Source organism: Octopus bimaculoides, chromosome 9 (assembly GCF_001194135.2).
Source record: "Octopus bimaculoides isolate UCB-OBI-ISO-001 chromosome 9, ASM119413v2, whole genome shotgun sequence".
Lineage (NCBI taxonomy): Eukaryota > Metazoa > Mollusca > Cephalopoda > Octopoda > Octopodidae > Octopus > Octopus bimaculoides.
In genome coordinates, this window is record NC_068989.1 from 35,269,975 (window position 1) to 35,281,211 (window position 11,237).

General features: G+C 33.9%; 1 protein-coding gene across 5 annotated transcripts in view; it reads left to right on the forward strand.

Moving 5' to 3' along the window:
* The window catches only part of LOC106874293 (FGGY carbohydrate kinase domain-containing protein), a 99,883-nt gene that overhangs the window by 29,475 nt on the left and 59,171 nt on the right, over window positions 1-11,237 (forward strand). Inside the window, exons 1-3 of one of the 5 annotated variants that reach the window (XM_052970621.1) lie at window positions 46-424; window positions 7,208-7,408; window positions 9,360-9,477. In XM_052970621.1, the coding sequence (XP_052826581.1) occupies window positions 7,226-7,408; window positions 9,360-9,477 (301 nt within the window). In that variant the 5' untranslated portion in view covers window positions 46-424; window positions 7,208-7,225. Of the gene's footprint in view, window positions 1-45; window positions 425-7,207; window positions 7,409-8,290; window positions 8,312-9,359; window positions 9,478-11,237 lie in introns of those variants that run through there. The other 4 variants (XM_014921970.2, XM_014921971.2, XM_014921973.2 and 1 more) reach the window with 4 other exon arrangements.

Genomic DNA, 11,237 nt, shown 5'->3' on the forward strand with positions numbered 1-11,237 from the left:
GCAAAAGAGACCAATAGAATAAGTACCAGATTTTAGAAATGATTAATTAGTGAGAGGTTGATTGGTTCGACCAAAATTCTTCAAAGTGGTGTCCCAGCATGGCTGCAGTCTAATGACTGACACAAGTAAAAAATAAAAGATAAATATTAAATAATTTTATAATACTGATTTCAAATTTCGGGAAAAAAAAATAAGCCCAGCAACTTTGGAGGAAGGAGTAAGTCGATTGCATTGATTCCAGTGCTCAACTGGTACTTATTTTATCGGCCCCGAAAAGATAAAAGACGATGTTGACATCATAGTTTGAAATATTGGCGAAAAGTTTAGTCCGATGAGAGTTATCCCCCTGTTTGTTGTTGGGTGTGTCTCAGGAGTTACCCGGCTTAAGGTATTGTCTCATCGGTACTTTTTCATCATCTTACAAGTAAATGTCAATTTTTATTTTTATTCCTCCAAAACTGTTCATAGTCAGAATTATTTTAAATTAACATCACATTTTGTTTCTTCATTATGTAAAAAAAATATAGAAAAAAATTGCGAATTCTGTCTTTATTACAAAGCTATTTATTTTGTAAACAAACCTTCGAATAAAATAATCTTGTTAGGTTTCTGTTATAATTCTATTTAGATATATATTATGCATTATAGCGATATAACTCGACCCTACTTTAGTTTATTGATGATACCCCCAGAAAAACGAAAAGCAAAGTTGTCGTCGCCCGGATTAGAATTCAAAACGTAAATTTCGTCGATCCAAAACATCGAATTTTTTTCGAATATTTTTTGAAAACGAAAACATTAAATCAGTTCCTTTATTACTGTTTCGTATTCAGTTTTAGGGTAGAAGCTGTAGTACCATGCAGTTATCTAATTCGAGTATACATGTTTCTTTGTTCTGTTCATCTTTCACATGGCGCTAACATCAAAACGAAGATTTCTTTAAGTTGGGAACCTAAAATATAGGTACCACGATCAATTCTTTTCTCATTAAAAGCTATTTTCATCTTTATGCATGCAGAACTAATGTTAATAATAATTATTACTATTATTTATTTCTTACATTGACACAATGTCGTCACATTCTTGGAATAGCAACTATAAAGTGATGAGGCTAACTTCAGTGCTGGACGAATGCTCTACATTTTAAACAACAGTAAAATGAAAGGCAAATTCGCCTGCGCAGGGCAAAATGTCTAGAGACTTAGATAAGTTCTGTGAAGTATTTTGTCCTGTTCTCCACTTTATTTTGCTTTCCACCACCCTCTCTTAGTTACTTCTATTTATGTTTTGAGAACAAATTAGCCGACGTCACGTCAACATTGCTTTCATCCATCAAGAACCTATGAAACAATCGACTCACACTTACCCAATCTTGGCTTTGTATCAATGTTATGAATTATTATTATTATTATTATTATTATTATTATTATTATCATTATCATTATTATTATTATAGCAGCGAGCTGGCTGAATCGTAAGCACGCCGGGCAAAATGCTTAGCGGTATTTCATTTGCGCTACGTTCTGAGTTCAAATTCCGCCGGAGTCGACTTTGCCTTTCATCCTTTCGGGGTCAATTAAATAACTACCAGTTGCGCACTGGGGTCGATGTAATCGACTTAATCCTCTCCCCCAAATCTGAGGCCTTGTGCTTCCAGTAGAAAGGATTAAAAATATATTTTTTATTTATTCTATTAGTTTCGTTTACACGCAAAACCCTCACAACTACACACACTCACACACATCCAGACGCATTTTTTTTTTGTCCTGTGCTGTCCATAATGTTTTTCTTCCTGTAAACCCTTGTGGTTAATAAAGAAATCATCATTATTATTAAGGTCGACTTTGCCTTTAATCTTTTCAGGGTTGATAAATTAAGTACCAGTGGAGTACTGGAGTCGATGTGAAAGACTGTTCGTCTCCCCACAAAATTCATGCTTGTGCCTATAATAGAAAGGATTATTATTAGGCAGAATTGATAGCACGTCAGGCAAAGTACTTAGTGATATTTCGTCTGTCCTTATGTTCTGAGCTCAAATTCCACCAAGACCAACTTTGTCTTTCATCCTTTCGGGGTTGATAAATTGAGTACCAGTGAAACACTGGGGTCGGTCTAATCGACTAGTCCCCTCCCTCAAAATTTCAGGCCTTGTGCTTATAGTAGAAAGGCTTATTATTAAGGTGGTGAGCTGGTAGAATTGTTAGCACTCCAGGTAAAATGCTTAGCAGCATTTCTTCTATCATTATGTTCTGAGTTTAGATTCCTCCAATGTTGACTTTGCCTTTCACCCTTTCAAGGTAAATAGATTAAGTACCAGTGAAACACTGGGGTCAGTCAATTTAATTGACTAGTCCCATCCCCAAAATTTCAGGCCTTGTGTAAAAAGGAATATTAATTTTATATGTTTGACTTTTGCTTTGTATTTGTACAAGTTGGCTCCAAGTCTCACCCAGAGACCTCAAGAGACAAGTTAGAAGTTCATGTTGATGTTATGCCTAGGGTGTCATATATTTGATTTTGTACATAGTATTGTTCTAGAAAATATTTAAGAAAACATAAGAAAATTATGAGCTTGTTTTAAAATTTGAGATTACATAGACAGTATTTTACAGAGGATATAGGCAGTTCCCATGAGCACTATCTTTTGAATTTCTGCCAAATTATTATTATTATTATTATTATTATTATTATTTTGTCTATTATAAAAGACTCTCGGATAGTTTTTAATTACCAGTTATTCTTTACTTGAAAGCAGGCAATAACAAATCACCAGAGGTTTCAAGTAGTGGCTGGTATTTCTCAATCTTTTCTGTTTCCTTACATTTCACCCTCGAATTGCCTGGTATTACAATATCTATTATCTTTACTTCTTTTTCATCTTTATGGATGAGCACGATATCTGGTCGTCTCACCTCTATGACTTGGTTGCACTGCATGTTAAAATTCCAGAGTATTTTGTAATGTTCATTTTCCATTACTCCCTCTGGCTTGAGTTCAAAAAATTATAGCTAAATCGAAAAAGAGGCATTGGCGATTATATTTGGTATAAAAAAGTTTCACGGGTTTATATATGGTAGTCAGTTTAGACTACAAACAGACCATTGCCCGTTGCTAATGATTTATGGATACAAGAAAGGAATCCCAGTACATACAGCAAACAGGTTGCAGTGATGAGGCACCATACTACTACTAAACTACAACTACACAATGGAATATTTACCTTTGAAAAAGCTAGGACATGCTGACAGCCTATCCAGGTTAATACTCAGAAATAATGAACCATTTGAGGGCACAGTAATAGCAACCCTAAAAGCCAAAGGGGAAATTAAACACATAATGTGGAACATTGTACAAGAGTTACCAATAACTCTGGAGGAGATAACGTGACATGCATCAAAAAATAAGTTCATGAATGAAATGAAAAAGAAAAAAAACTCTATGGTCAGCTAAAGAAAACAAAAATAGGTTTGGTAATAAAAAACAGCAACAAGTAAACATATATTCAATGTGATGGCAAACTGATGTTTGGCCAAAGGATAGTGATACCTGAGACTTTACAAAAAAGAATGTTGAAAGAATCCCATATTGGACATCTGGGGATTGCAAGGATGAAAGCATTTATGTGTATTGGCCAAAGATGGACAAGGAAGTTGAATAAAAGGCAGCAGAAGATGTGCTCTGGCAGTGAAATTGTCTACTCAAAAATGGGAGACTTGGCCAGAAATAAAAAGTCCATGGTCAAGACTACATATCGATTTTGCAGGTCCTTTAAATGGTTATTACTACTTTGTAATAGTCAATAGTTTTACAAAATGGCTGGAAATTGTTAAGTGCAAAAGATCAACCTCTGAAACGGTAATAAATTATTTGCACAAATTATTTGCTAGATTTGGCATCTCAGATGTGATTGTATCTGATAATGGAACACAATTTGTGTCCAGTGAATTTTTAAAATTCTGCAAAATGTTCATGGTAGAACATAAAACGACAGTGCCTTACCATCCCTAATCAAATGGACCGGCAGGCAGAGCATTTTGTAGACATTTTAAAAAGACCTTTGAGGAAAGCAAACAAGGAAATCACAGACGAAGTTGCTCTGCAGCAATTCCTAAGAGTATACAGGGTGACACCAAACCTCAATACACAAACAGGAATCTCACAGCAGAACTGATGTTCGTGAGAAGGTGAAATCAGTTTTTGATAAACTGTTACCTGGCGAGGAAAGAAAAACTTTCCAGGAAAGACAATCAAAAATTTTTCACAATTGGTGATAAGGTGTACATGAGGTCGTATAAAATGGAAAACAGTACTGGGAAGAAAGTAAAATTACCAAATACATAAGAAAAATGATCTACGGAATTAAAAGCAGAAAAAGTATTGAAAAAGGATACAGAAACCAATTGAAGAAGGGATTCATAGAAAACGAACCAGACAGATTAGAAGAACCTATGGAATGGCTGTATGACAGATTCCAGGTACCAACACTATTACAGATGGTTGAACGCATGCGTACAAGTGGAAGAAAAAGGAAGAACACAGAGTTCCTACAAACACGCCAAAAAGAAAAATATGAAGTTGGAAAAAAAAAATGTTAAAAAGAGAGGAGGGGTGAATAAAGTGAAATAAAAATTCCTTGCTTCCCAAAGAAGAAAAAACTAAAAGATGTAGTGTAAATGGTACTCCTCTTCCTACATGATAAAGTCAGACAGTCAGTCGTTGTAGCAGGTCAGTAGTAGTAGAGTTGTTGTACGAGTTCTCAGTTGGAGTTAGTGTCAGTTATGTGACATATACGAGTTCAAGTTACCGTCAAGGTAAACATTTCAAAGTCATTGTCTTGTGGAGCTATCAGTGATAATGTGATAGACGAGTCAAAGATATTAAGACGCAGAATACCGCCACAACATAAATAGTGGCGACAAGAATATTACAGTGCCAACGATAACATACAAGTGGACAAGGATCCACATTATAACTAGTGGAAAGAGTTATTATTGTTATTATTATTATTATTATTATTATTATTATTATTATTATTATTATTAATTATTAATTTGGTTTGGCTCAGGTTTGGTCTTATTCCTGGTAGGAATTATGTGGATAATGGGTTACTACCTGTAACCTTAGGTATCCACAAGTTTGCAGCAGTCTTTCAAGTGCTTAGAACCCTCCTGATAATTGTTCCTGTCCCTAAGAGACAAACTTTCTATAGGTGCTCTACCGGACATTCTATTTCAATTTCCTTCAACCATTTATCTAGACTGTGCTTACTGTTCCCAACACACCCAATTATTATAGGCACAGCCTTTACTATTTGCATGCTCCAAATTCTTCCTATTTCAAATTTTAAGGGATTGTATTTTTTTTTTGTTGTTCTTCTTCCCCTTTCTTTACAATCCTGGAATCAAACAGGCATGATGGATTGATATGTAAGCAACTTCACTTTTCCTTAGCTATAATTGTTATGTCTGCTCTATTATTTTCTAACTTCTTGTTAGTTTGAATAAGAAAGTCCCACAAAATCTTATATTTCTCTGACTCCAGTACTCTTTCGACTTGATGATTGTACCATGTGTTTCCAACTTCAAATTCCTATTTCTGGCACAGTTTCCAGTGTAAAACATTTACAACTTGGTCATGCCACCATTTCTTATATTCTTCCCGTGCCAACTCGGGGCATTCTGTCACACTGTGTGCCACTGTCTCATTCCAAGTTCCACAGGCTCTACATTTTTCTGACACATTCTCTCCATATATATATTTTCTTAAGTTGTTTGTTTTTATTGCTTGATCTTGGGCTGCTACAATAGGCTCTCTGTTTCTTTTTTTAATTGTCCTTTTTTTAACCAATCCCAGGATTTTGTTCCACATGTATCTTCAGTGGCTCTCCAAAATTAGCCATGCAGAGGTTTCTCTTCAATCTGTCTGATGTGCTCTCTTTGTATTTCATTCTTGTCCTTTTCTCTTATTACATGCTTCATCACCTGTTCTTTATTAACTGTCTTTAGTAGATTTTCTGTGCTACTCTATAAATATTCTACTAGACTTTTTCTTTCTATCTGTACACATTCTTCTACTGACATTAAGCCTATACTACCTCTCACTGCTACCCCTTAACTCATTTGGATGGTGGGCTCCATACATTGTCAACAACCTCCTAGTTTTTCTGTCAAGTTTCTTTATATCAATTTTGGTCCAGTTTATAATTCCAACTCCATATCTGATTAAGGGTACTGCTTTTGAATTTATTACTCCAGTAAGATTTTGGAATTCAGCTTTGACTGCAATTTCCTTGTGTACTCCCTACTGGTAATTTGTTTCATTTCTTCATTTTTTATCTTGTCTGTTCCAGTATTCCCAAGTACTTATATCACTGTCCTTTCTCAACCATTCTTATTGTTTGCCCATTTGGCTTTTCAGTTCCCTAGCTTCTTTCAAATCTTCCTCATTTCATTTTCAATATAGTGCACTTTTCTATCCCAAATTCCATACATCATTTGAGAAGATGTGGATAGTATGTACAAAAATTTCAAGCTGCTTCTCATTTGTTGCATAAACCTTTATATCATCCATGAAAAAAAAAAAAAAAATGCTTGGTTCTATTATAAATTTAAACCTCAGTGGGGGTCTTTGAACAGATTCAGTTTGAAACCCAAACTATCTGTTTACACAAATTCTCATTTGTCACCCAATCCTGAACTACTATACAAACTTACCCAAATTTTAAAATTTTACAATGTAAATGTTTTAAGGAGTAGAATGAAGAGAAGTGGGTGGAGTAGAAAACCTTTAATGGATACCAATGTGAATGATAGATTCTTTGTTGAAGTTGCCAACAGTACTAACCCTGTTTTACTTTCACATATGTGACTTGAACAGCTCTTGCAAAATTATTTATTCACTCTAAGCTTTTTTCATTGTTCACCAAACTTTCTTTAAATGAACAAGTGCAAGCAGTAATTTTTCCTTTTAATCTTCATTTTGAACTTTTTTCTAGAAAAAATATTAACAAATGAAGTTCACTTGTATTCTGCATTGAATTTCTTACAATACTTGGTATTGTACTAGTTACTCAATTCCTTAATTGGAAGATTCTGCGATATCTCCTCTTATAAAATAATCTTGTAATTTGTTTCTGGAAACTCTTCAACTTTCTTCACACTAACATTACCATTATTTAATTTTCTCTATTGACATCTATTTTTAACAGGATTCTGATTGATAAAAAATGTCTGGTGATCTTTATATTGGCATTGATGTAGGAACTGCAAGTGTAAGGGCAGCACTTTTCCAAAATAATGGAACACTGATTGCCAAACATGTCAGTAAAATCTCCATTCACAATCCACAACCAGATTATTATGAGCAGTCAACAGAAAACATTTGGGCTGCTGTTATTTGTTCTGTCAAGGTAGGGGCAACAACATGATATTTCTCTCTTTAACTGTTTGATGTTCCACTGTGTGTTTTTTTTCTTGATGATTTTCTCTTTTGTTTGATGTTTTTCTCTTCTCTTTGATGTTCCTCTCTTTTGTTTGATGTTTCTCTTGTTTGTTTGATGTTTTTAAAAAAGATTTTCAATCATATTCTAATTAGTCCTCATTGTTTTGATACCTGCTAGCAATAATAACCAAATCTGAAATACAGAATTCTTCTGTGAAACTTTGATTGTGTTATTTTATCTATAAAGTTATAAAATGGTTGAAAACAGGGTTTAGTCAGTGTGGTCACTAATTTAGCATGAGTGTTCTGTGATTTAATGTATGAAGAATATTCATGTGAGAGTCCATTCCAGTGTGCTTTTGATAAGTGTGTATAAAGAATGTCAGAAGGCACTTCATTTCCAATGAAATATTTATTTAAATAAAACAAGTGCTGGCAAGTTGTAACAATAATTAATCTGCATGTGTATGCAAATCATCTATATGCATATGTGAGACAGGAAAAATCTCATAATTTACTTTTTGCACGAAGAGGTTATGTGGAAGCCGTTGTAAGCTAATAGGAACAAGAATGTACTACTCATTTTGAGGCAGAATTGTAGCTGACATCATTCAAGTAAGTTGCGTGAACACAAAAACTGTGGCTTATCAAAGGAAGAGATGTTACTTCAAGGCCATCTTTTCACCAACGGATATGAAAGTGCCACTTCACTGCTAAAGCAGATCACTGTCATTTGTATTCATACGCAGCCAGCTCTGATTGGCTGTAGTCTGCCACAGCACAACTGAACTATGCTATGACAACAAAATAGATCTTTCCTGACTTGCTACAAGGGTATCTTACTGTCATATAATGTTTACTACATCATTCGGTATTTATATATTGCTTTGAGTTGTCTATTGGCTGATTATATACAATGTGTATAAAAAAAATTTGAGCCTGGTAATTTTTTTAAAGATTTTGCCATAAATAAAATATTCTATTCTACCAAACATTTCGGATGTCAAAGAATTAATGAATTCTTATAATGAAATAACTATTACATGGTCATTAATCAAATATAGCAACTTTATGACCATTGGGATCCCCTTTTTTAATCATTATCATTGTTGTTGTCATTGTCTTCATCATCGTCATCATCATCATTATTAAGGCAGTGAGCTAGCAGAATTGTTAGCAACATTTCATCTGTTTTTATGTTCTGAGTTCAAATTCATCCTTTCGGAGTCGATAAATTAAATACCAGTGAAATGCTGAGGTTGATGTGAGTGACTATCCTTCTCCACCTCAAATTGCAGGCCTTGTGCCAATAGAAGAAAGGATCATCATCATCATCATTATTAAGGTGGAAAGCTAGTGAGTGGGACAGAATGCTTTCTTCTGGTTTTACATTCCAAATTCAAATTCATCTGAGGTTGACTTTCATCCTCTCTGGGTACCAATTGAACGCTGGGGTTGATGTAACCAACCAGCTCTCTCCCCCAAAATTTCAGGCTTTGTGCTTACAGTAGAAAGGATTATTATTATTGTTGTTGTATCCTGTTCATTACTCTGAGGACATCACACATATTAAATGTAATGATGACATCTGCTGTTATGAAAGTTTTAATCCTTTAGCATTTCAACAGGCCTTACCCAGCACAAATATTCTACCAATTTTATGTTCAAACTGGCCAGATCCAGCCTCTCACACTTATCTTACAATATCATTCTAAAAATAAGCAATCACATCTTTGAAATTTCAAAGCTACATGATAATGCAGGATTAATTTTTAGAAAACGTGTATAACAAGCATTATTATATTTGACAAAGTAATCTGGATGCTAAAGGGTTAAAATGTGTTTCTAATCTTTAGTAGTTTTAACATTAATATTCTATGGTTTAGTTAATATCAGTTTCCTTGAAACTTTTTCTTCAGGGAATAATGTCTTCTAGTCAAGTAAGTCCCAAAGATGTGAAAGGTATTGGATTCGATGCAACGTGTTCACTTGTAGTTCTGGATGCAAATGGTCAGCCTTTAACTGTTAATCCTTCAGGTCAGTAATATATTTTTCATGTTTTCTTTGTTAACAATCTATTAACCTTTTTTATGCCAACTCATCTAAGACCCCCCCCCCCCACTAGTCCTTTGATATAATACTCCTGTTTGAACACTTCAGCATTTAAACTGGTCATAACAGTCCTAAATATTCTATGTTTAAACTAGCCAGATCCAGCCTCTCACACCTATCCTACATGTCATTCTAAAAATAAACTGTCATGTCATTAAAATTTCAAAGTTACAAGATATTGAATGATTAATTCAAAATAACATGAATAAACAAGCATTACATTTGACAGAGTAATATGAATACTAAAGGGTTAAAGTGATCTAAATGAAAAAATTTTGCATCTAAATTTTATGTTAATTTATGTTCTAAACACCAGAAAAATAACGGCAAAGTTATTTTACTAAATTCTTCATTATTTTCAAAATTAATTGAAACAAAGGTAGTGTATTTCAGAAGAAATATGGTAACAAAAAGGCTAATGTACTGCTGCAACCTGGACTATAAACATCAAAGATAAGGCAGCCCTTAACTTGGGTTCTTGACCTTATAATGTCTAAAATAACAATATGTTTTATCTTTTACTTGTTTTCATGACTGGACTACTTTCATATTCGGCAGTGCCTTGAAGGGCTTAGTTGAGCAAATTGACCCAAGTATTTCTTTTTAAAACCTGGTATCCTATCAGTTTCTTTGGATAAATACTAAGTTACAGGTATATATATAGGTATGTGTGTGTATATATATATATTTTATTTTCTGTAGGTATTTAGGGTAAATCTTAGCTGTTTTCTCATGAAGCACATCTGCTTATTCCATTATTACAATCCAATATGTAGTCTCAGTTGCTGCTGTATGTTAGTCAAAATACATATTAAAATTGAAAATTATAGAAATATTATTTGCAGATTTATTGTGTAACAAAACAGGAAATTGGAAATTTTTTGGTATTATTTATTCACCATGTATCTGCATGTGTGTGTGTGTGTGGGGGGGGGAATGCACAAGGAAAGCATTTACAGAAATGTACTCATAAAATTTCTATTAAAATAAGTTGTCTTTATATGCTACGCTTGTATTTCTCCATATAAATGATAGCAAAGTGTGTATCAAATGAAATTGAAATCCTGGTTCAATGACATATCAATCAGGTTACCAAAGTTTTAACGTTGTTGGTAACAACATATTCTCTCTTTTAATTGAATATTGGAAGAGAGAGAAAACGCAAGGGAAATTAATTTTGGCAGTAATGACTAAACCCCTTGATTCATTATCCCAATTAAAAAGAAATTCAGAGGTGTAACATTGCACAAGTTCATTTCCTTAACTGTTTTTCTTGTGTACACCCCTTCCCACACACACATGCACATATACGCATGCAGAAACACATGATGAATTCCCATTTTGGAAGTATTTTAAAATTTTTATTATTTTGGAAAGAAGAACACAAACATAGGTGCTGAGCCAGTGACTAAACTTGTAGTATTTTGTTAGGCTTAATCCAATGAATTGACAGCAAAATAATTGCTTCTATCAGAACCGTTTACCTTTAAAGCGAAAAACAAAACTGATGTATACAACAGGTATGTAAAATATATTTTATGTACTTCTTTCTCTGTTTATTTGGTTAAGCTGTAGAAATTGCTGCACATGTGTGCACAAACAAGCACAAAGTTTCTCCAGACATTTAGGTGTTATTTTTAGCATATTGAGTTTCATGGTGAGGGCTTCATATGCCGTGGCCCTTT